At 41.6% G+C, this 26,007-nt stretch overlaps 1 protein-coding gene across 1 annotated transcript in view; it reads left to right on the top strand.

Moving 5' to 3' along the window:
- Positions 1-14,564, top strand: part of ATP13A4 (ATPase 13A4) — a 138,753-nt gene extending 124,189 nt beyond the window's left edge. The window contains exons 26-30 of the mRNA XM_049880221.1: positions 1,674-1,845; positions 2,556-2,749; positions 4,041-4,129; positions 9,976-10,056; positions 14,226-14,564. Of these exons, the coding sequence (XP_049736178.1) occupies positions 1,674-1,845; positions 2,556-2,749; positions 4,041-4,129; positions 9,976-10,056; positions 14,226-14,438 (749 nt within the window). The 3' untranslated portion in view covers positions 14,439-14,564. The remainder of the gene's footprint in view (positions 1-1,673; positions 1,846-2,555; positions 2,750-4,040; positions 4,130-9,975; positions 10,057-14,225) is intronic.
- Positions 14,565-26,007: the final 11,443 nt, after the last annotated feature.

Consider the following 26,007-nt stretch of genomic DNA (forward strand, 5'->3'; position numbering starts at 1 on the left):
CACAGCTCTGCTTTATTTTTTTTTTCCATAGTACTTTTCACAATCTAAAACTAATTCATTTATGCTTTTACTTGCTTTTTGCCTGCCTCCCCAGAGTGTGTGCTTCAGAGAACAGGCGCCCTGTGTGTCTTGATCCCTGTTATATTCCTTATAGTCCTAACAGTGCCTGGCATATCAGAGGAGACCATTAAATATTTCTTAAATAAATTGATTTAAAGAATCCTTTTAGACAGTCCTTACTATAAACAGAGTTCTCCTTTGCACAGAGCCGGACCTATCTCTGTATAACCTTCGTGCATCTCAGCTCTGTCGTTTGAGATGGCACAGAAGAGTCTGATTTTCCTCCCCAGGAAAATCCCTTCAGATATTTGAAAACAGTTCTCATTCCTTCTGTGATTTTTCTCTTCTCCGTAACGAGCAGCTCCAGATTTTTCTCTATTTTTTTGTTGAATAACTTGATTTTTCTGTTTTGTGATTAATTAATGTATATCCACTGTAAAAAAAAAAAAACATTGCAAAACATAACAGAAAAACAATCATCTTTATCTTACTACCCAGAGATGACCAGTTAAGGCATTCTGATATACAGGTAGTCCCCAACTTAGGACTTATTGGAGTTACAATGAACCGCACTTGCAACCTTCTGGTGTTTTGTTTTTGGTACATCATATTGTTGGTAATATATACTATATACAATGTTAAATTTTATCCATAAGTGTATATGTAATGTTTCCAACCCCCAGGGACAAATAAAGATTGGATTTAAAAGATACTGATAATAAAAGGCAATTATAATGAAAAGCTAAAAAAAAAGAGGTTTGAATCCACCAGCCACTCCATGGAAGAAAGATGTGGCAGTCTGGTTTCACAGAGATTACAGTCTTGGAAACCACGCAGGGCAGTTCTGGTCTGTCCTGTAGGGTAACTATGAGTCAGAATCGACTGGACAGTAATGGGTTTGGTTTTGGGAGATATATATGTGTGTGTGTGTGTGTGTATGGGTGGTGCAAATGATTAAGCACTGGGTTACTGTTTGAAAGGTTAGTGGTTTGAACCCATCCAGAGGTGCCTGGGAAGAAAGGCATGGCAATCACTTTCTAAAAGTCACAGCTATGAAAACCCTGTGGAGCAGTTCTACTCTGAAACAAGTGGGGGCGCCATGAGTCAGAATTGACTTGATGGCAACCAGTAAATGTGCGAGTTTGATGGTAAATGATGCTGTGATGAACATTCTTCCACGTATTTCTCTGATTTTAAGTTAAAATAAAAGTTTAGAAGTTTTAGAAATGGAATAACTATCAAAAGGTATGAACGTTTTTCAGTCTTCTCATATTTATTGCCTAATTGCCCTGCAAAAGTTTGCATCAATGTACATTCCTACAAGCAGTGTATAGAAGTGTGCCTTTCATCACGCCCTTACCTATAATTTAATAGTTTTTGCCCTTTTTAGGAGGTAAAAGATGTTATCCCGTTGTTGTTCTATGTTATTTGTTTTAGGAATTCCTTGTATGACTTCAGTTTTAATTTATACATTGTTTCGTTGCCTTAATTTGTGAAGCACTCCAGTTTGTCTATTTCTTCACATGTGTGGGCCCAAGAAGTTAGACCATCCTTTTGGTGAAGAAGGAGACATTTTCCCGTGCCATAAATAAAAGTCTTGATTTCTCTTGTAGTGAGTCTGAATGGTGCCTATCCCAAGCTGGTGCCTTTCAGACCCGCGGGAAGGCTGATCTCCCCACCTCAGCTGCTCTCTGTGATCCTCAACGTCCTCCTCAGCCTGGCCATGCACATTGTGGGCTTTGTCCTGGTGCAGAGGCAGCCTTGGTATTCCGTGGAGACGCACAGGTGCGCCCCCGGCCCCAACCCCAGCTTCTCACATTCTTGTCTCTATCAAACACCACCTGGCCAATATGAGGGGAGGCAAATGATTCTTCATTCTGCCAAAGGCTTTGGCTTCCTAAGTCCCGTGAGCAATTTTCCAGTGACCTCCCCTTCTCAGTAGCGCAGTTTGATGGTATCATTCATTGGCACTGATCTTTGCCTGGTTTGAGTGATAGTAATTTATCATCAACTTTTATATCTCTGGAGACCATACATTATGGTTTACCTGGGGAGCCTCAGTGTAAGCTTGATGTCCCGGTGACATTAAAAGTCTTTCTCTTCCACTTTCAAAACTGCCCCCCTTGGGTGATAAATTTTACTTACATGTTATCAGAGAGCTTAAGCCACTTCAGGGTAAAATCATGGCTTACTCACATCTTTTTCTCCTAGAAAGCCTTAATAGGTGCATAATAATTTGTCCAATAAGTGACTGAATTAGTCTGTCCATCCGTCCACCCATCCATCAATCCACCCATTCATCCATCCAAAATATAGGTCTATATGTGCTGGTTTCCTTCTCCTTGTTTTTCAGTATATTCTTTCCCAATATTTAGACAGTTATTTGAGCATTGAGTGCTTACTGTGGACATGGCCTGGCTTGGTGTCATGTAGATACAAATGCTCCATAAGGGACTGTCATCTTACTTCATTTGTGTCTTTGGTTTCCTTTTTAGTGACTGCACAGTGAAAAATGAAAGCATCTCAAAGTTAAACATTTCTCCGACCGCTGCAGAAAAAATGGAAAGTAATAGTGACTTCACAAGTTTCGAGAACACTACCGTATGGTTCTTGGGAACAATCAACTGTATTATGGTGGCTCTTACATTCTCTAAAGGAAAGCCATTTAGGCAGCCCACCTATAAAAACTGTGAGTAACATCGCACTGTGTCAGAGGTGAGAGGTCGTCAGAGAGGAGAGCAGACTTGCCCAGGTCACTCAGGGAACAGCTGCAGAGTCTGCTCATCTCTGGGGTCTCCTCACTCCCACTCCAGGGCTCTGTCAGATACACTGTGCCGCCTCGTTCTCAGGGTCTTTTTCTTCTTCCTGCAAAGCTTTAGAGAACATCAGGGCTTCATTCTCCACCTATTCCCTTCACCAGTTTTCCTCTATGTGACTGACTTTTCATGTGAAAACTCCAACTTCGGAAGACCCATTTATTTCTCTACTTGTCAGTACTTGTCAAAATGTAGAGGAGGTGGGGAAAAGAGTCATGGCACTCAGCTGGAACTTGCGTCCTGCCATGGTCAGGATGGCACTTTATGGTTGGCAGGCTGGGAGTGGATTCAGCCTGGAGCAGCCTCCAGAACTGTGAAGACTCTTAGCCAAAGTACTTGCTACCTCCTTGCGTTCTGGGGTGGGCAATTGTGTTTGGTGGGGAGGTAGATGGCCTGGTTGGCCCTAGGGGTCATTTATTTGCATACCATAACTACCCTTCCAATTGGGAACATGCAGAAGTACAAGCTGAACAATCAATATCCTTATAAAGATGTGCTTGTTCACAGAAAAATTGCTTTGTCCTTCTTCTTGGGATGAGAAGCAGCCAGATATGACCCCTACATGATTTGCCATTAAAAAATTATTTATTTACAGCCCTCACTTTTCTTTTTTTTTTCCAGAAAGGGATTTGAGGCAGCTGGTTTACATTAAAGAGGCTCAGATACTTGCATGCTTTCAATGCTTATTTTGAAAATGCATTTTGTCAATGTCACCCAATAAATGGAGCCCTGGTAGGAGAGTGCTTAAGAACTATGGCTGCTAACCCAAAGGTCGGCAGTTCAGATCCACCAGCCACTCTTTGGAAACCCTATGGGGCAGTTCTACTCCGTCCCGTAGGGTCGCTATAAGTTGAATTCGACTCGATGGCAACTGGCTGAGGTTTTTTGTTGTTTGTTTGTTTACCCAATAAATATTTTTCCGTTTTACTAATTGAGATTTATAACATGCATGTGAAAATTTCCACTTGCCTCAAGGACATGCATAGAAATTGTAGAGGTGAGACCCATTGCATAGAAATGAGTACTTTCCATCTATTATGCTGTGTTTGGATGTAGAAATCAAGTAAATGTAATCAGTGTATTAATCTAGAATATGTTTATCAATAGATATGACACTCTGTACTTTGATTTTTGAAAATGATAGTTGTGCCCTTCTTTCCTCAGACACCTTTGTCCTTGTGCTGGTCATACAGCTGGGTGTGTGTCTGTTCATCCTATTTGCTGATATTCCAGAATTATACAGGCGTTTGGATGTAAGTATTGTCAATGTGATAAGATGATGTTTTACGGTTACCTAACACTCTGACTTCAGAAAGCAGATCTCAATTGCAATTGACATGAATTCTTGACACTAATCATTCTTTTGAGATGGCAGAGTTAAAAAAACATGTAGATTTATCCATATTTTTTTATTTAAACAGGTCAGGAAATAAAATTCAGTCTAGTCCACAAGGGAAAGACTAGTCCAAAGGACAAATGGACCACAATCACCACAGCCTCCACCAGACTGAGTCCAGCACAACTAGATGGTGCCTGGCTACCACAATTGACTGCTCTGACAGGGATTACAATAGAGGGTCCTGGACAGACCTGGGGGAAAACGTAGAACAAAATTCTAACTCACAAAAAATGACCAGACTTAGTGGCCTGACAGAGGCTGGAGAAACCCCCAGAGTATGGCCCTCGGATACCCTTTTAGCTCAGTAATGAAGTCACTCCTGAGGTTCACCCTTCAGCCAAAGATTAGACAGGCCCATAAAACAAAACAAGACTAACTGGGCATACCAGCCCAGGGGCAAGGACTAGAAGGCAGGAGGGGACAGGAAAGCTGGTGATTGGGAACCCAAGGTCAAGAAGGGGAGACTATTGACATGTCGTGAAGTTGTTAACCAATGTCATAAAATAATATGTTTACTAACTGTTTAATAAGAAGCTAGTTCTATAAACCTTCATCTAAAGTACAATTTAAAAAAAAGTGCTCAAAAAAAAAAAAAAGAAAAGAAAAGAAAAAATCAGCCTAGTCTTGATTTCCTGAGACTGGAGTTGCTTTTTCAAAAGTATTGAACATTTTTCTTTTAAAAGATCCCTGTAAGATTGGAAAATCTATTTATATATTTTCTCTTTCAAATGTGAGGGGAATTTTCCCCCAAAGTGGGTGTTTTGAAGTTGTTTAAAACAGTTTTACCTAGAAGAGTTCTTCTGTTAATTCTCAAATCTGTATTTACATCTTTTCTTTGCCTCTTTAAAAATGTGTTTGTTATATACTCAGATTTAATGTCTGCAAAACTTGCTTTCAAAAAGCCGTATTTTATCTTGTGACCTCTGTCACATTTTGTAATACTGAGACCACTCTGAAATTCTACAAGATACAGAAAATTTACATATTCAAGCAACCAGAAAACACATACTGTTTATTCTCTAGCCTGTCCTACTTTTGAACCACTGCTAAATGTTCTTGGGAATATGTGGGTGGTACAAACAGTTAACGTGGATTGGGGGTTCAAATCTACACAGAGGCACCTCAAAAGAGTTGCCTGGAGATCAGCTTCCAAAAAACCAACCACTGAAAACCCTCACAAGCACAGTTCTGCTCTGACACACATTGGGTTGCCATGAATTGGAATCGACTTGGTGACAACTGGTTACTGGTTAAGTATCTTTTACACAAATAAATAGAATACAGAAGAGATGAAAGGAATTCTTTTTTTTTTTTCACTCAGTACTTTGTATACCCCCTTTGCCTCTTCACACAAAGATGATTTTTATAAGGGTCCAGATCATGTCTTATTCTTGCCTTACCAGCGTCTTGCATGGTGAATGGTACATAATGGCAAATGATCATTGTTCCTAATGTGAATGACCACTTAGCATGCACAGCACATTCCAAAGCAGGAATACCTTGACAGAACCCGTGGTGACTTTTGACGTGTGTTATGGATCAAATTGTGTCACCCCCAAAATGTGCGTCAACTTGGCTAGGCCATGGTTCCCAGTATTGTGTAACTGTTCACCATTTTGTGATCTGATGTGATTATCCTATGTATAGTAAATCCTACCCTCCACGATATTAACGAGGCAGGATTAGAGGCAGCTAGGTTAATGTGGCAGGACTCAATCTACAGGATTAGATTGTACCTTGAGTAAATCTCTTCTGAGATATAAAAGAGAGAATTCAGCAGAGAGGAGAAGGTAGGATGCCATCAAGAAAGAAGCGCCGGGAGTGGAACGTGTCCTTTGGACCGGGGGTTCCTGCACTGAGAGGCTCATAGACCAGGGGAAGATTGATGATAAGGACCTTCCCCCAGAGCTGACAGAGACAGACAGCCTTCCCCTGGAGCTGGCACCCTGAATTTCAACTTCTGTAGACTACGAGAGAATAAATTTCTCTTTGTTAAAGCCACCCTCTTGTGGTATTTCTGTTATAGCAGCACTGGATATCTAAGACAATGTACAAACTAAAGTCTGTATTAGGTTTTATTTTTGTATTCACTTTACGGTGGCTAGCAATGTAATTGCCACTGTTGCCATTGAGTACCCCCATGAATTAGATTGAGTACTCATGGAAAGAAATTGTCTTTGCCCACCAGTCTTCTGAGTCAAGACTTCTCAATCCTGCAGAAGTTAAAGCTGAGACATACTGGGTTTAATCATATTCTTTAATATATGAAAGACTCTTAGAGAGAGGATGGGTCCTATCGTATAACAAATTAGGGAATGTGTTAGATTTAGCGGGAAACTCTGGAGAGGTTGCTAGAATGACTGCAAAAGATTCTGCAAAAATAATGTTTCTTATTGTTACACAAAAATGTATGTTCATTTTAGAAAATGTGGGATATGCAGGCAAGGAAAATTATTAACATTATTCACTATATCCTTCTGTCTGTTAAAAGTCTTGTATTATCAATGCACATTGACTGATTTATGATGTTTATTTTATTTTAAATGGAATCATGCTGTTTGCAACCTAGTTACTGAGGACTTTTTGTTTTAAACTGGAATTTTTTTTTTTTAATAGTGAGTACATTCACACAGTTCAAAACTGAAAGTTAGAAAAGCAACATAGTGAAAATCTCCCTTTCATCTTTGCTCTCCAGATACCAGTTCCTCTTCTCTGGAGGCAACCAAGGATACCAGTTTTTTTTTTTTTTAACATACTTTCAGAGATATTTTATATATATATATATATACACAAATACAGGGCCCTGGTGGCACAGTAGTTAAGTGTTTGGGAGCTAACCAAAATGTTGGCAGTTCGAGTCTACCAGCCACTCCTTGGAAACCCTATGGGCAGTTCTACTCTGTCATGTAGGGTTGCTATGAGTCGGAATTGACTTGACAGCAATGGGAACAGATACATGAGTACATGTATTTCTTTATATGTATATTCTTCCTCCACATTCTTAAAAAATGTAACACTGTGTGTTCAGCTGCACACATTGTGGTATCCACACGGTTCTTGCCAAAGAAACAAGGGGGGCTGAGATTAAGTTTGTCACTGCCTGTCTGTTTCCCCACTTCCTCTGCATCCTTCCAACCACTTCCTCAGGCCTAGCACAGTGCATGGTTCATATGAATGTTTGGTGGATGGATGAACAAATGGATGAACAAATAAAATGAATCCAAGTACATCCCGTTGTACTCAGCACTCACTGCCTCTTACATGGCCTCATACATACACTGGTGGGAGTGAAAACTGGTACAACTCTATGGAGGGCAGTAGCTATCAAAATTAAAGATGTAAATAAATTTCTAGGAATTTATCCTCGAGATATGGTTGTACATAGGTGAAATAATATTTTACAAGGTTATTGACTGTATCTTTGTTTAACCCACTGAAAAAAAAAATCCATTGCCGTCGGGTCGATTCCGACTCATAGCGACCCTATAGGACAGGGTAGAACTGCCCCATAGGGTTTCCAAAGAGCACCTGCTAGACTCAAACTGCTGACCTTTTGGTGAGCAGCCGAAGCTCTTAACCACTATGCCACCAGGGTTTCCTAGCTTTGTTTATAATAGTAAAAAATTGGAAACATCCCAGATGTTTATCAGTAGGGGACACCACATATAAATTAAGATATATATATATATATATATATATATATATATAAAACCCACTGCCGTCGAGTTGATTCCAACTCATAGCGACCCTATAGGGCAGAGTAGAACTGCCCCATAGAGTTTCCAAGGAGCGCCGGGCAGATTTGAACTGCTGACTTCTTGGTTAGCAGCCACAGCACTTAACCACAGATACACACCCACAATAAGGTACTATACCTGTGCACTCTGTTCCCCCTGAGGCCACATTGCCCGTGGGCCGCTCTCAGCCAATAACCACGCCCAGCAGGGATTCTAATCAGGCTCAGTCCTATGAGACACCAGACTCCTCTGATGAGCAACTTAAGCTCAACTTTCGAGAGACTGTGCCCCACTCTGGGACTCTACGCATCCAGTCTGCTTTCTTCCCTCTCTCCCTCACAGGGCTCAGAGCCACATCACAGTGTGATGACTCTGCCCACCTTCTCTTGCCTCCCACACGTCTCCTGCAGACCTTTCTCCCAATAAGCCTCTTGCAGGCCTTGACATCTACATCTGAGAAGACCTGAACAAACAATATTGTTAGTTGCCATTGAGTTGGCTCTAACTCATGGCCACCTTGTGTTTAACAGTCCTGCTTCACTTTCATGATTGTTGGTATGTTTGAGTTACCAGACAATATTCTGTTTTGATCCATAAGGTTTTCATTGGCTGATTTCTGGAAATAGATCCCCCACCTTTCTTCCTAGTCTGTCTTAGTCTGGAAGCTCTGCTGAAACTTGTCCATGGTATGTGAATTATCAGTGCCATGGCAACATGCAAGCCACCACAGTACAACAAGCTGGCAGACTCAAGGACAGAGCTCAGCTGAGGAGAGATGAGGCACCAGAGAAAAGGGCAGCCCTGCCTAGTGTGGAGATTTGACTTGTACACCCACAGAGCCTCCTGGGAATAAAGCTATATTCCTGTGTTATTGTTGTTGTTAGGTGCTGTCCAGTTAATTCTGACTCATAGCAAACCTTATGTACCATAGAAGGAAACACTGCCTGGTCCTGCACCATCCTCACAGTCGTCTCTATGTTTGAGCCCATTGTTGTTGCCACTGTGTCAATCCATCTCATTGAGGGTCTTCCTCTTTCTTGCTGACCCTCTGCCTTACCAAGCAGAATGCCCTTCTCCAGGGTTGATAACATGCCTGAAGTATGTGAGACGAAGTCTTGCCATCTTGGCTTCTAAGGAGTATTCTGGCTGTACTTCCTCCAAGACAGATTTGTTTGTTCTTCCATGGTATATTCAATATTCTTTACCAACATCATAATTCAAAGACAACAGTTCTTCACTGTTCTTCCTTATTTACTGTCCAACTTCTGCATGTGCATGAGAAGACTGAAAATATCATGGCTTGGATCAGGCGCACCTTAGTCCTCAAGGTGACATCTTCACCTTTTGACACTTTTAAAGAGGACTTTTGCAGCAGAGTTGCACAACATAATATGTTGTTTGATCTCTTGACTGCTGTTTCCATTGGTGTTGATTGTGAATCCAAGTAAAATGAAATCCTGTACTTCTTCTTAAAAACAAAACAAAGAAACAAAGCCTACTTTTACTATTTTTTAAAAATTCTTTGTTGAAGTGACCATGCTAATTTTATTTTAGGAAATTTAGAAAGTACAGGAAAAAAAAAGAAGAAGAAAAAAGCAACAATCATAACCCTCAAATCATCTAGTATAACCCTTCCACAATTTTTCTGTGCGGGAAAAACAAACAAACAAACAAACCTGTTGCCATTGAGTTGATTCCTACTCACAGCAACCAAATGAGACCTTAAAGAACTGCCCTGTGGGGTTTCCAAGGAGCAGCTGGTGGATTTGAGCTGCCGACTATTTGGTTAGCAGCCGAACTCTTAACCATAGTGCCACCAGAACTCTGCACATACTTAGAAATACTGACTATATGTTTCTGTATGTTATATACATGTTTTATAACCTGTGAAAATGTACACTGTGAATATGTGAACATCCTTCCAGCATATGTTTTTTCACACTACTTCTTTGTCTGTCTTCAGCTGCTGTGCACCCCTGTCCTATGGAGGGTCTACATTGTTATTATGCTCAGCTCCAATTTCTTTGTGTCCCTTGTTGTGGAGGTAAGTGTACTCAGGCTGCTGATCACTCAGGAGTAGGGCTAGGGTGGTCAGGGGTAACCAGCTTTAGCTGACAAGGGTTTGACAGTGCAAAGGGCTCCCTTCCTTCACAGCATGAGCAGTGGTGCTTTTCTCTGAGGACTTTCAAACAAGGCTTTAGTTTTCCCATCTGTAAAGTGGGCCCGGGGAGAATGAGCTAAATGATCTCTCCTGTTTATTTATAAAACCCCCAAACTGAGATCCAGCTCACCTCATGTTACTTTTTAAAATTGAGATATGGTTCACATGCCATAACATCCACTCTTCTAAAGTGTATAGTTCAGTGGTTTGTAGTATATGCACTGAGTTGTAGAACCATCACCAGTATCTAATCCCAAAGCATGTTGCAAAACAAAAACCAAACCCATTGCAGTCAAGTCAATTCCGACTCACAGCCACACTCTAGGACAGAGTAGAGCTGCCCCATAGGGTTTCCAAGGAGCAACTGGTGGATTCAAACTGCTGGCCTTTTGGTTACCAGCTCAGCTCTTAACCACTTTAGCACCGGGGCTCCAGAGCACGTTCATTACCCTGAAAAGAAATTCCATCTTCATTCCCTTCTCCCCCATCTCCTGGCAACCACTAATCTACTTTATGTCACTATAATTTTCCTACCCTGGGCATTTCATATAAATGAAATCATATGCTATGTGACCTTTTGGGTCTGGCTTCTTTCAGTTAGCAACTTCAGCATTTTTACGTTACAGATAGGAAATGAGATTCATAGTGAGCTTTCCCCACGTTTAGTCTTCAGCTTCCATTTGCTCCATTTCCCCATTGGTATGAGCTTGTTCTCTTCCTTTCTTCCTCTGTGTGGTTCACTCTCTCCTCCCAGTGCTGTGAGACCCAATCTGCATTCTTTAAAGCCCATTGTTGGTCAGGGGGCATCCCTGCAAAGGCAGAACTGAGATCCAGGATTCCATCTGTCTCCATTGCGTCTCTCAGTTACAAACCCAAGACGGTACCAGCAAAGGGGATACCCATGGTAGGCTGTGAGCATCTAGAGCCTGACTACCCTGCAGTATTCTGTACATAGTAGCTTGGTGAAGCTTCCTTACTAAGCAGGTTAAAGGCTGCATAGGAGCTAGTGGTAGACTCGGACATAGAGTTAGGGTACTGGACATGATTTCAGGGCTGGTTTAGTGACTCAACAATATCATTAAAGATTCTTGTTCTTGAGTCTTTCTGTTCCTCCATTCTTAAATGTTGGGCTTTCATGTTTGTGGTTGTTGCTTATGGTCATGAGATAGCGTTCATGTAGCTGGGCATTATATCTGTTTTTAGTGCAGAGAAAAAAGGGACGGTCCCTTGAGTGTGAACATTTTATCAGGAAGCTAAAGAATTTTAGCCCACCAGCCAACTTCCTCTTATGTCTCATTGGTTAGAATCGGGTCTTAGGGCCACCCTGAGTAGAAAGGGATTCTGGTAAAGTGAATCTACGCCAAGAGGTTAGACAGATTGGCTTAGTCTTTTTATGATTTTTTTCCTTTAAGCTGGGCAGGGAAGAGTGGTACAGTAATCAAGCAATGAAGTCTTTCATAATCTCCTAGCAGGAAGCCAGTCCTTTTTCAGCGTATTTATAGTTAAGAGACAGCCTCTGGAAGAATCTCCCTGGGCTTGAATCCTGACTCCTCGACTTTCTTGTTGCGTGACTGGGCAAGTTGCTCCACTTTTCTGCACCTGTTTCCTCATCTGTAAAATGGTAATAATAATGGTACCTTATTGTAAGCATGAAACATGAACAGTGAAAAACATAGGAAGTGTTTAATAAATACTAGCTATTATTATTTTTTATTTTATTATTATTATGGAGCCCTGCTGGCACAGTGGTTAAGAGTTCGGCTGCTAACTAAATAGTCAGCAGTTCAAATACATTAGCCAATCCTTGGAAACCCTATGGAGCAGTTCTACTCTGTCCTATGAAGGTCGCTATGAGTCAGAATCGACTCGACGGCAATGGATTTGGTTTATTATTATTATATTAGCTCTTTTGCCCCTTACCATTTCTTCTTTCCCTGTCTCCCTCCCCACCTCCATCCCTCCTTCCCTCCTTTTCTCTCTCCCTTCTTTCTTCTTTCTTTCCACAGCTTTTGTTGACGAGAGGCCATGTACTATGCTAGGGGGATAAGAATGACAGGGACATGAAGGTCACAATATGCAGGGCGAAAGAGGACAAATTACATACTTACTTGTGTATACGTTTCTTCTCTCTCCTACTATTAACTATGCTGGCAAGAACTGATCTCAGTAGCTATAGCACCTAAAACCCTGCTTTATTCCAGTAGGAACTGGGTAAAGGTTTACTCGATTATTAAAGAATGGCCCGGCTCAGCCCCAGCAGATGGAGAGGGTATAATTTGATATTCATGAAAGACAAAGCTGCTCCTTGGTTTTTTATGTCTAGTGAGAAATAGAGCTGCCCTTGTGGATGATTAATGTGGCTTCCCAGCAGCTTCCAAATGGAGATACGACATGACAGAGTGCCAGTTCCCACCCTGTGCCCCACCCCGCAGGTGATCCAGACAATCTCCAGAAGCTGGGAGTTACCTTTTCTCTATCAGCAGGCTCTTTGAGACTTTAGTGAAGGTAGTTGTGATGGACACATACATTTCCTGCCTCATGGGGTGAGCCTAGAAGAGTAGCTAAAGACCACAGCCTAGTTAGGATGTAGCAAGATGTTTTTCCTTAGGTGACTCAGGGTTGTCAGCAGATTCCAAGGATGCCTGGGATGGGCCATGCCTTATCCCAGCTCTAAGGAGAACTACAAGTCCTTGTTAATTAAAGAGGACTAAACACCTTTTTTTTTTTTTTTAAACACCTTGCTGTGGGAAAGGAGAATAACAGGTTTGGCTAGGTAGGCCCCAAGGCTTGCAAGATGCTGATGAGATGGTTGTGTGAGGCTTGAATAGCCTTCCGGCTTATGATCAGTTATCAGAGGAAAGATTTAGACTAGCTGTTCTTCATCATTTTCATGAGCAGTGGGACTCAAATCTCAAAGATGGGTGGGTTTTAGAAAAACCGCTATCTCTGACAAAGTTCCTCGTAGACCATAGAATTAACTCTTACAATTTAGAAAAATATCACTCGTGGACATCAAAACAAGCTGTAATTCTCTAGGACAGCTTGGCTCCTCATGGTTTTTGTTTCTTTCATGATAACTTGTAAGGTGGTCAACCTTTGTGGCCAAATATGATAAAAGTGAAAGATTAAACAGATAACCCCCAGGTACTCCATAGTGTAGGTTATATCTTGGGTCCTATTTGAGTCTTAGCCTAACCCAGGAAATAAAATGGCAGTCAAAAATGTTCTCAAAGACCCATATTTTTGCAGTCTTAAAAAACGCATTTCAAGGAAATATTTCCAGGTAAAGCTCAGAGGCATATGTGGTTGCCTTGAATCAGGCCACAGTGCACAGCCACTAGGTAAACGAGTAGAAGAGTAGAGAAAGGGAGGAGGCTGTACCATACTATGCCCTACATTGTAAAAAAGGGAGTGATATAATCCATACTACAAACATAAGAGGAAGGAATTATTACTCTAAATCACCAAGGCTTAGAAAGGGTGATTAATTTGCTTATAGTAGGAGTCAGAGCTGAAACTTAAGTCCAGATTTGTCCAACTCCAAGGCTGTGGCCTACATTCCAATTTCACCCACCTGTGTCCATGACTATGCAGCCTCATGCCTGGGTATCCCAAAGCCACAGTATACACATAGCACATCTTACTAGAGGGTCAGTTTTATTTAGTGGTAAGTAATTTTAATAGTCATTTTATATTAAATCAAATACGGAGATGGCATGGAGTTGAATGCAAAATTTGAATGATTTTAAATGTGATTTAAACATGAGACTCAAATTTCATCTTTGAGGCAGTCCTCTTCAAGCTCTGTTCCCAGATTCTTGAATCTGGGTGCCTCACATTTCTTCTAGAAGGGATAATAAAGTGGAAAAGTTTGAGAACCTGAGCCCTACCCCATTAAGCCCCTTTGGATTTGCCCAGGGCTCAAGTTTTTTGTCAAGCTGGATTCAGACAGCTGACGTACTAGTGGCTCATCATGGTCTATGGTGGGCCACGGCCTGGGAACCTTGACCCCTTGACCTCTAATTGTAAAGAGTAACCCTTTTATTTTGCAGGAGGCCATTATTGAAAACCGAGCCCTGTGGATGGTAATCAAAAGGTGTTTTGGCTATCAATCAAAAAGCCAATATCGGATATGGCAGAGGGCCTTGGCGAAGGACCCCAGTTGGCCCCCATTAAACCAAACCTCCTACTGTGACCTGCCAGGGTGTGGTGGGGGCGTGTCTTACGGCAATCCAGTGTTTGAAAGCAATGAAGAACAACTTTGAAAGAAATATGATATCTGAAGTTGATACAACAGAGAACCAATGACAAAAGGGACCAGTTTCAGTGATTTTTAAGCAATGAGGCTCTTAGGATATCAGCTAGAGTTTGGGCTATACCTATCAAATCATGGTGACAAATTAAATTGTGTTTGATAAAATGCTTTCTATAAGCAGAACACTGCCCCAGCACAGTGCTTTCCTCTTGGCTTCAGAATGTATTGGGGATGTTTAGTGAATCATGAATGGGCCGAAGATGGCACTGGGCTAAGAGATTGGGAGGATAAAAAAGAAGAATAGGCATTTTTTCTTCTTAGAATATATATATATTTTTCTTTATGGGTTGAGGGGAAGTAGCATTATGTATACTCATAGAGTTGTAATATGTCAAAGATAATTTTTGAACCTTTACTTCATTGATGGAAAAACTAATGCATGGGAGCCATCACACCAATCTTCACTGCCTGGTTTCCTTGTGTTTGTAGAACTTTGTGAATTTGAAGCTTTTCCTTCTACTTCTGGCCTTCCTGTATATCAGCCAGGATAGGCTAGGTGTATGCTGCAATAACAAACAAGCCTCATATCTCAGTGCCTTAACTGCAAGAACAGCTGTCTTCGTAGTGGTAACTGCTCCAATCTGATGGCTGTACTGAATGAACGCAAGGGCTTCATGTTTACCGTGACAGGGAAAGGAAGAGACTGGGGATCACAAAGGGCTTTCACTGCCTCACCTCCAAAGTGGCACATGTTGCTTCTACCCCACCACAACTCATTAGCCAAGGATTTGGCGAAGGAGCTGGGAAGTCTCCAGTATTCAGGGTTGGCTTCATGAGTAGGCACCCTGTGCAGTCACATGGAGCTTAATGGTCTGTTGTCACCATCTTGAAATTCTTAATTTTTTGAAAAAGGGACTCTGCATTTTCACTTTGCACTGGACCCCACAAATTATGTAGTTGATCAGGCCTGTATTCCTACAGAAGAAAGGGAAGCATATTGGGGGTCCTAGTACTGTCCATGAAACTCTACCTTTCCCCACCCTATGAACTTTTAGGAAACACTCATATCACATACCCAACCCTAGGAGCTGCTCTGTTAATTTTGAGGAACATTGGTCTCGTGCTACAACATCACATGTCATCAGCAATGTAAGTCCTCATACAACCGACCCATTTCTCAAATTTTGAGGCTTCAGCGTCCAGAACACTAAATTTCTCCCTTGAGTTGTCATTACTACAGTTTGGTCATATTGGCTAAATTGAACATAGCACGTATCCAGTTTTCTGTTAGCTCAGCAGACAATGATTCTGAGAGAATATCCACAAACACCATTTTAAAGCAAAAGCAAGATTTTCATTGGGAACACGAAATCCTAAATGCATGCTCTGAGCAGGAGGTGTATGTCCCAGCCCGGCTTGGCTTTGCCAGTTGTCAATAGCATCTGCCAGTATTCCCTTCTGTGACAGAGCATGGTTGGTGGCTCTATGACTGCAGGTAATTCTGGGAATGTGGTGTTTCCCAGCCAGGAGGGTGGTTTGTTGCTTATGACTTTAGAATAGGGCATGAAGGTATTTCAGTGTTCCACAGCTGTAGCATCATTGTCTTTTTTGGTAGAGAAAAAAGTGTTTCCTTTTAAAACATCAGCCTCAGCCATGACATGGTGGTCCCTAATGTCTTGTTCTAAAGTAATAGTTTTTATTTTTCCTCTCATTTTCCAAAAGTTGAGGGTTGAGTGGTAGAAGCAAGTTGGAGACAGTCTGCAACCTCATTATGAGAAAGAACGGTGTGCACAGTCCATATTTGTAAGAGCCCCATGCAAAGTGCTTTCACCTCCATGAGCTCATTTGAATTGCACAATTCTCTTGTAACTCAGTGAAAGACTTATCAACCCCAACGTGCCATGAGAAAACAGATTCAGGAGGAGGGCAGCAGATTCAGCCTCAAACACAGATCTTTTGAGCAAATGTTATGTTGCTTCCAAACACTTCCTAATGATGAAGCAGCAGTAGAGCAAGCTGTTCTGTTTGGTCTCACAGGCAAGCAGAGAATGGACTTCTTATTTGTCAGGTGGAAGGAGGAAACCCTCTGTTCAGACGTATGCCAGGCACCTTGCCAGGCCTGGGCTAGGTGTGTTAAAAAACAGTACAAGACAAAAAGCAAATGTGATTTTCTTTCTGAGACTCTGAGTTGCTCTTGCCTTGGCCCTAAGTGATTCCATGCTCAGCAATCTAGAAAATATCAGCATGGCCAGGGACAGAAGACTCTGGTTCCCCACTAGCCAAGCAACACTAAATTCTCTGCCAAAAGGGCCTCATTTTGAAGACTGTACTTGGGATTAGCTACTTAAAGCCTGTAAGTGACGGAACAGGGAGTGCTTAGTCTGGAAAAGAGAAGAGTCTGGGGGCTGTGAGAGCTGTTTTTAGTATTTGAAAGTTATCATGGGAAAGAAGAATCCGACTGTGCCGGATGGCACAAGAAAGCAACAGCAGGACCAGTGAGTAAAGATCACAGTGGGGACAACTTCAGGATAATGTGAAGACCACGGATGGAAGAGGAAGTGGAGGGCCTCAAGAGACATGCACTCTGTGGCACTGGAGGGTTTGAGTGGATATTCAAAGATCAATTATAGGAAAAAGTCAAGTATTGAAGGAAACTCAATTATTTGCAAGCTCTTTCTCAGGCTTGGTAGTCCCAATGTCTCTGTCTCATGCTGTGGTACGAACTACTTACTACTGTGGCCTACACAGGATATCACGCTGATGTTCCTGGGCGAGGTAGGCTTGGGAGGATATAGTGGGGGAGTGAGGATTTCCTCAGCCCTGTAAGATCTTCCTGGGTGGAAATACAGACTTGTCTGCTCTGTACCTTGGAAGGTGGCTCCCAATGAGAGTAACAGCTTAGAAGAAAAGGTGGGCAGTGAGGCGTCCTGACTTCCAAATTAACAGCTGAAGGGATACTATTGATGTGTACATTTTCTTAGAGAGGGGTGTTTGAAAATTTTTGAATAAAGAATATGGGAGAAAGTCCCAAACCCTAAGGCAGAGCTACCTGCTACCAATAAGCTTTCCTGCCTAGGACTTGGAGGAGAAAAGGATGCAGCTACAATTCTTACCATTTGAGAGCGTTCCTGTATGTGTACCCCAAGGTACTCAGCTCTTACTTGAAAAGAAGCAGCCCGACTCTGGGCTCCCTTCCCTCAATATGTAATGATCTGAGTATGGAAATGTGTCGATGTGGTCTGTGTCCTTATGTGTACATGGAAGCATGCAGGGGCACCCTTGCAGATGTGATGGCTGGAAAAGAGATTATTTATACAGAGCCTTGTATTTAGTTCATGCTGTAATAAAATATTCTGTGTGAAAAAAGCAAGTAAAAATCTATACTCCGTTGGTCTAAAATCAATCTCTCTCTCTTTCTGAGTCTTTCACACTGGCTGATAAAATGGGGTGGTCTACTCCAATAGTGTGGAAGCAAAGCAGCCTCTTTACAAAGTTCCAGACATTTCCTAACACCACAGATACTATTATTCATGGCTTTGTGCACAGTGCATTAACGTTTACAGAATGTCTTCATCCTCATTCTCTCATTTAAGCCTCATGACATGGCAACCTTAGGAGGAAGGCAAGGCAAGGATTATTATCCTCATTCTTTTGATGAGGTAGGTACCCGAGACTCCAAGAGGGTCAGTAACTTGTCCAAGGGTACACAGCTAGTCTGTAGAGAAACTAGATTCAGATGCAGGTTCTCTGCAGTCTCACACTTCCATGCTGTTTCCCCCTAGATGAAAAGTTCATGACAATGGAAAAAGGAAAAAATGTAAGCAAGGCAACTGTTCAATGCAATTACCATCGTGAATACAATTCCCTCCAGAAAGAGTTTAGTTTCTCATGGACGTTCTCTTGAACCTGACCATCAATCACAGAAACAGTTAACTCCCACAGCTAGACAAGTAAAAGCACGAAATCAGAGCCCTCGGAATCTTTCTCGTGTAATCACAGGAAGCTCTAGTTTCTGACTTCAGCTTCCAGAAGCAGAAAGTTGGTCCTCTGCTTGAACTCTGTTCAGCCCCTGGTTCTGTACAGCTTTTCAGGGTCATACGGGTTCTCTCTCAGCCTAGCCTTGTGCTTACTTCTCTTTATATAAAAACGTTGAAAATTACTTTCACACAGCATTCTCTCTGCCCTTTGTTTCCCATTGTTGTTAGTTGCCATTGCGTTGACTCTGACTCATGGCGACCCCATGTACATTGCCTGGTCCTGTGCCATGTTCACAATCATTGGCATGTTGAGTCCATTGTTGTAGCTATTGTGTATTTTGAGTGCCTTCCAACCTAGGGGCTCATATTCCAGCACTATATCATACAATGTTCTGTGGTGATCCATAGGTTTTCATTGGCCAATTTTTCCAAAGTAGACCACAGGCCTTTCTTCCTAGTCTGTCTTAGTCTGGATGCATCTCTGAAACATGTTCACCATGGGTGACCCTGCTAGTATTTGAAATACCGGTGGCATAGCTTCCAGCATCAGAGCAACATGCAAGCCACCACAGTATGACAAACTGAGAGACAACTGACAGTAGTCCCCATTAGACTTGGGAAAATAACCCAGGGACTCTGCAGCAAGCTAAAGTTCCTGTTATTGCTGGTATTCAATACTCACTTTCCCATTGCAATACCTTTGCTCACGTTTTCTTTTTTAGGACAACAATCATTTTTACTCTTATTCCACAGTCCAAATCCCACCCATTTATGGGATCCAATTAGAATGCCACTTGATCTGCCAAGCCAGCTGGGAACTCTCTTTCACCCGCAAGCTCACCACACTCTACACATTCATCCTTTGCCTGGCGTGCTTCTCTTTTTACCTTGTGCTATGGAGTCTCTGCGTGGTGCAAATGGTTAATGTGTTCGGCTGCTAACCAAAAGGCCCACTCACAGTTCCCTCGGAAGAAAGGCTTGGTGATCTACTTCTGAAAAATCAGGCATTGAAAACTCTATGGAGCACAGCTCTACTTTGATACATATGGGGTCACCATTCAACAGCAACTGGTTATAGTCCCATAGTGTTTCAACTTCCCCCACTCCCATCTGACCCTACATCTGCAAGACAGCACATTCTCTAAGGATAGGAAACAAGCCTAATTCTTCTCATTTTTCTCCCCTTCACCTATCACAGGGCCGTATGCATGACTAGGAATGAAGCAAGCAACTGTGGCATGATTGAATAAAACAAATACAATCACTGGGCTATTTTGTTGATTTATTTCTCCTCTTTGTCTGTGAACATCTGTTTTTCCATTCAGTACAGAAAGGATTAACCAAAACAATAGGGCTACGAATATAAACAAGCAAAAGCACAGAGTATAGTGACCCCAATGTTGTGCTTAATAAGTTTGGCTATCCACTTATACTGTCTGCTGTGTGTGTGTGTGTGTGTGTGGAATTAAAAGGGTTAGGTATGGAAGACAAAGATTATCTTGATAAGTAGAGATACCAGAGACTTGCTTGCATGAGGGTGGGAGAACCCCCTGGGGAAGATACTCAACCCAAGGAAAGAGAGAGTCTAGGCACACGAGCTTACTTAAAAGGCAAATAGAGAACAGGGGTAAATTTTGAGTATAGCAGGGTGTGTACCCAGTAGTTTTTTCTCTGGTTTCACCCTACTTTTAGGAACTTTTGCAAGGGCCTGAGGAAGAGGACCCTTAAGACTATTGTCGTCTAGTCGATTCCGACTCATAGCGACCCTACAGGACAGAGTAGAATTGCCCCATGGAGTTTCCAAGGAGCGCCTGGTGGATTTGAACTGCTGACCTTTTGGTTAGCAGCCGTAGCACTCGACCACTGCACCACCAGGGCTCCAGTGAGCTGTGATGAAAAGAGAGCTTGAGAGAGACCTGATTTAGGGTCTGTGTCTGTAGTAAGTCCTGGCCTTGCACATATTGTAGCTGTTTGATGTATTATGTGAATCAATAAATTAATAAATAAAAGAATGGATAAATGAAAAAAAAAATGAGCAAAGTAATAAACATACTGCCAACTTTCAGGAATTAAATGCATATAATTCTATTTTAATTAAAAGGCAATTATCCATGCTTTATTATTTGTTTAAAGTTATTTTTTATTTAGTTTGTATATTCTTATTTATTTAAAATAAGATGCAGAGTACAACTCTTTCTTACAGGATCAATTGCTTTCACCTCAAAAGAGTCAACTTTATATTTTTACTTTCCTTTGCCACCCTTCTGTTCATTACTTTATTTAAATTGATATTTTTCTGGATAATTTCCAAGCCTATGAGATTTCCCATGAGATGGAAAACCTACGTGAAAGAATCCAGATTTGGATATATTTATAGCCAGGTTTCAGTTCTTTTTGCTGTCACCTCACATGTTAACCCACTCTCTCCAGGGGACAGACCACAACAATTCCTAGTCTTTTTGGTACATGGTTCTCAATCTTTACCCCCATCGTTAAAATCCTCAAAGAGCATATTGAAAATAAATTCCTGGGCCCAATCTCAGACATACTCAATCAAAATTTCTGTGAGGGGTACTGGGGATCTGTATCTTTATCAAGTACTTCAGGCAATTCCAATGACAAACGAGGTTTAGGGGTTCCATGACCCTCAAGAGTAACTTAGGTTATTTTCCCCCTGAATGTGTTAATTTGCACTTGTCCACATAAAGACTCATCTACAATTTTTCCTTCCATCTCACCCAGCACTGAGGGAACTTTATGTGGAATAATTCCTTTGGAAATGCTAAGTTTGCCTCTGTGCATCCTCTACTTCATATTATAAAAGCAGTCCCTGGTGGGGAAACACTCTGCTGACAGACTTCTCTCCCTTGAGGTGAGCCCATTTATCCCTGCTGTTAGAGCTCACTCTTGACAAAACAATTGCATAATGCTGAAGTTCTGTGGCGAAAATCATTACCATGAGCCAAAGGCAATCAAATAGAATTGGGTTTAAAACCTTGAAGCTAGGTGAAAATGTGTGCAAAAACTCCAAACCTTAAGATTCAAACAAATTCGTAGTTCAGATAAGGAAGAAAAAGAAAACCTGATCCTGAATTGCCCCTAAACTTGAATATCTCAAGGGGATTCTATTCTCTCCAGTAAGGTTATATCACCTGGAACTGATTAGTAAAGAATCAATATGACTTCGGACACCAGTTTATAGGTCTATATCATTGTTAGAATAGCTCTTGGGATCCAGGTCACTCTGAAATGCCTAGGTCTATTCCTCACCATTGTAACCATATCATCTCATCCCAAGTGTTCATTTTTTTCTAGGGAGTTCTTTTGAATTGTCAAAGGCAATTGAACCACTGTTCTTTCAGCAGAGACAACACTAGTTTCAGAAATGCCATTGCCCTTCTTTTCAACAGCCTTCACTGACTTCAACAGTTGTCAGCATTTTCAGTAGTATTGGAGGAAGCAGAGATGGGAGCCTAGTGTTTTCACCACGGTATTGACCTGAAAGCACTGGGGCATATTTTTGGCTCCTAGTCAGACTCAGGTTGGTGACTTACCTGACAAACACAGTTAACACTTGACAGTCATTCTCAGTGGCACTTGCTGCACTCATCAGACAAGTCATGCAACTTGTTCTTGTGGCCAGTCATCTGGAAAGCCCTCCAGAATGTTAAACAGGCATCTTGTTTCCATGCAGCTAAATGCACGCAGAGCACCTGGATAATGTGGCTGGAGTTTTGGCAAACTTAAAGTCCTTGACAAAAGTCAATGTATTTCCAGCAGAATAAAATGAGCTATTGAATTCTCCTGGAAGAATCCCAATACTTCAGACCGAACGAATGGTCAGACCAAACTCAGGATGGCTGCATGAAAAAATTTTAATTAGAGAAGGAAGAAATTGAAGGCGTTGAAGTGAAGGAGCTGAGTAAGAACCCAGTGAGAGAAAGCAAATAAGGAAAACTGCTTATGGTGGTGTAGTAGTTAAGAGCAAAAGGTCTGCAGTTTGAAATCCACTAGCCACTCCTTGGAAACCCTATGGGGCAGTTCTATTCTGTCCTGTAGAGTTGCTGTGAGTCAGAATCGACTCCATGGCAATGAGTTTGGTTTTGTTTTTCCTCCCCTTATTGTTTTTTTTTTTTTTAGAAAGAAATGTAGGGGCACAAATATTAGGACTCTTTGGTTCTTTTTTGAGGTTGGACTGAACAAAGACTCATGTTCAAATATTTTATTAAGGAAGTGTTCATAAGAGAAATTGGTAAGGGAGGGGAACAAGGCAACTAAGAGCATGATTTCAGGCAAAGCCTGATTCTGGCTGGGAGCTATGGAATGTAAGTTTCAACTCAGTTTGTCCCAACTGTTGACAAGGGAGCAGGGTTTCAGATGCCAAACCTTTGTGGATCAGTGGCTCAGGGCTGCTTGAACACGGGGTGTGGAAAGGGGAGTAAATTCCAGGCACTTTCTGGTCCTTGCTGAGTCATGCAATGGGGCTTCCATAGCTTAAGGGAGATCCTGTGAAGAGGGTCACAGGTACAGGTCATTACATGAAAAAGTATACATAAGCCTGGGGAGATCTGAACAGACTATAGACAATATCTATTACAGTTCTATATTCCACTCTGCCACTGATGAATCCAAGGGAAAAATCCTGTAGGCATCAGTCTCATCTGAAAAATGGAATATTGTAAAGGAGGGAAAAACAGGGAAAGAGTGAATCACTTGTTTACTCAATATTTATTGAGCACCTGCTATATGTACAACTCCCTGGGCTAAATGCTTGGATTTGAAGACAAATGGTTCTTACCCACAAATGTGATACGAGTCATTGTTGACTTACATATAAAATACTATGGGAATAGTCCCTAAGTCAAAGTTGGACTGAAGGACAGCTACGGCCACAAAATCTAGGACAAATAAAGAATTAGGAAAATAGAATTGACTCCACGATAGAGTAAATCAATTATTACTTATTTAATGACTGAAAAGACAAAGTTTTTAAAATCCAAAACAAAATAATTAAAAAACACAACAAAACAAATAAGAAAAATAATTGCTTTAATGATCCACACCAAATTAACGGTATCTGTAATGCACAAAAGCTCCTTTTACTATAAAAACCAAGTAGAGCATTAGGGAATTTAATTCAAGTTCTGGTACTTGACTCCCATGAGGGGTGCAGAAGAGCTAGCTCAGCTACCTAAGCTTGTGCTCTGCCTGGATGGAGGGCAGCTGGAGGGGCAGCCATGCCTAGAATAGGAGCAGAAATGAGAGCCCCAGGGAAAAGCCATTAGCAGAAGCAGGGAAGCCTTTTCTTCATCGGTCAGGAGTCAGTTGTAAGTGGGTGAAGTGAAACATTTCTTTCCCTTTAATCTTCACATTCTGAGTAGAAGTCCATAGGCTTCCTTGTTTTCTATTAGAAGTTGCAGATATTCTACCAATCATTCACTTTCAAACATCAAAACTTCTGCTGACAAATTTGGAACCATCCAGTTTCTATAGGAAGAAGACACCTCAAAGGGTCCAGCTAAGCAATGAATGATTCACATATGTCAGTGGCAAGCCAAACCCAAACCTGCCAAAGAGAGATGAGCTTGTCAAAATCCTTGTGTGATATGGGTCACAAGAGCAGCTGGAGGAAAGCTGCAGAGTGAAGACTAGGATTCAGGAGCCATGGCTGCAGAGGACTGAGCTCAACAGTAGGATCTCACTCATCTCTGAATTCTTAAATTTGGACCTAGAATTGTTCTTTGTACATGGATATTTCTCACAAGTGCATGCATAATTCAATTGAAGAGCACTGAAGATATTGGTGAGCCACCATTACACCTCCATGAGATGCTATTTGCCAATCATATAAAATCGAATTCCTTAGCTAGACCATTAAGACTTCCATCACCTGGCTTCAACTTAATTTTCTAGTCTCCCACCCTCCCCACCCCAAGGATCTTCAAATAGAATAAGCTAAGACTGCACATTGAAAGTCATAATATTTTTTGTATAAGTGCACATTTTAGTTCATTCTTGAAATATATTATTGAATTTGAATACTACCTGTAAATTGAAATTAATTTTTCTCACAAATTTTGTCTATTTTAAAACTAAAGAACATATCAAGAAAATAAAACATTACATCTGTGGAAGGATTTAGTAGTTGCCTAAATTATACCTCTTGCAGGTGTTTTGCCTTTATTAGAGACTTCATTTATCAATTATAACAATGTTGCTATCAATGACAACATGTGCATTTGTGATGGCTACAGTTATATGTCAACTTGATTAGGCTATGATTTTCAGTGCTTTGGCAGATATGTAACCATTCTCCATTTTGTGATCGGATGTGAGCACAGGCTCAGCAAGATGAACTTCCACTCACCAAGGTCAACTTGGTGGTGCCCAATCTGCCAAGAACAGAGACCAACACTGAGTCCCCAGTATGTCACTGTTCCGAGGGATAATCAGCCAGAAACCTGGTATGTAAAGGGCAGCATTTTATTCTTGTTGGGGTAGACACTTACTCTGGATATGGATTTGCCTTCCCTGTAAGCAATACTTCTGCCAAGACTACCAACATGGACTTACAGAATGCCTATCCACAGTGGTGGTATCCCACACAGCATCACTTCAGATCAAATAACTCACTTCACAGCAAGTGAAATTGGCAATGGGTCCATGATCATGGAATTCACTGGTCTTACCATGTCTCCCATCATCTTGAAGTAGCTGGTTTGATAGGTCTATGGAATGGCCTTTTAAAGACACAATTACGGTGCCAGCTATGTGGCAATACTTTGCAGGACTGGGGAAATGTTCTCCAGGAGGCTGTATATGCTCCAAACCAGCATCCGCTATATTGTGCTGCTTGTCCCATAGCCAGGAATCATGGGTTCAGGAATCAAAATGTGCAAGCGGGAGTGGCACCACTCACTATCATCCCTAGTGATCCACTCACAGAATTTTTGCTTGCTGTCCCCACAACCCTATGCTCTGTGGATCTAGAGGTCTTAGTTCCAAAGGGAGGAATGCTCCCACCAGGAGACACAACACTGATTCGGTTGATCTGGGAGTTAAGAATGTCACCTGGCCACTGTGGGCTTCTCATGCCTCTGAATCAACAGGCAAAGAACAAAGGTACTCTATTGACTGGTGTGATTGATCCTGATTACCAGGGGGAAATCTGATTGATATTACCTAATGGTGATAAAGAAAAGCATGTCTGGAACAGAGGAGATCCCTTAGGACATCTCTTCATACTACTATGTCCTGTGATTAAAGTCAATGGCAAATGACAGCAACTCAATTCCGACATGACTACTAATAGCCCAGGCCCTTCAAAAATGAAGGTTTGGGTCATCCCACCAGGCAAAGAACCATGACCAGCTCAGGTGCTTGCTGAGGGCAAAGGAAATAATGGAATATGGAATGAGTGGTAGACGAAGGTAGTTTTAAATACCAGCCACAATCACGTGACCAGTTGCAGAAATGAAGACAGTAATACTTTTAGTATTTCTTTTTTTGATTATAAGTTATCAGTGTATGTGTGTGTATACACACACACATACACACACTTACTCCTCACTTATTGATATGGTTTGTTTCCAAAGACCAGGT

This window comes from Elephas maximus, chromosome 1, assembly GCF_024166365.1.
Source record: "Elephas maximus indicus isolate mEleMax1 chromosome 1, mEleMax1 primary haplotype, whole genome shotgun sequence".
NCBI lineage: Eukaryota > Metazoa > Chordata > Mammalia > Proboscidea > Elephantidae > Elephas > Elephas maximus.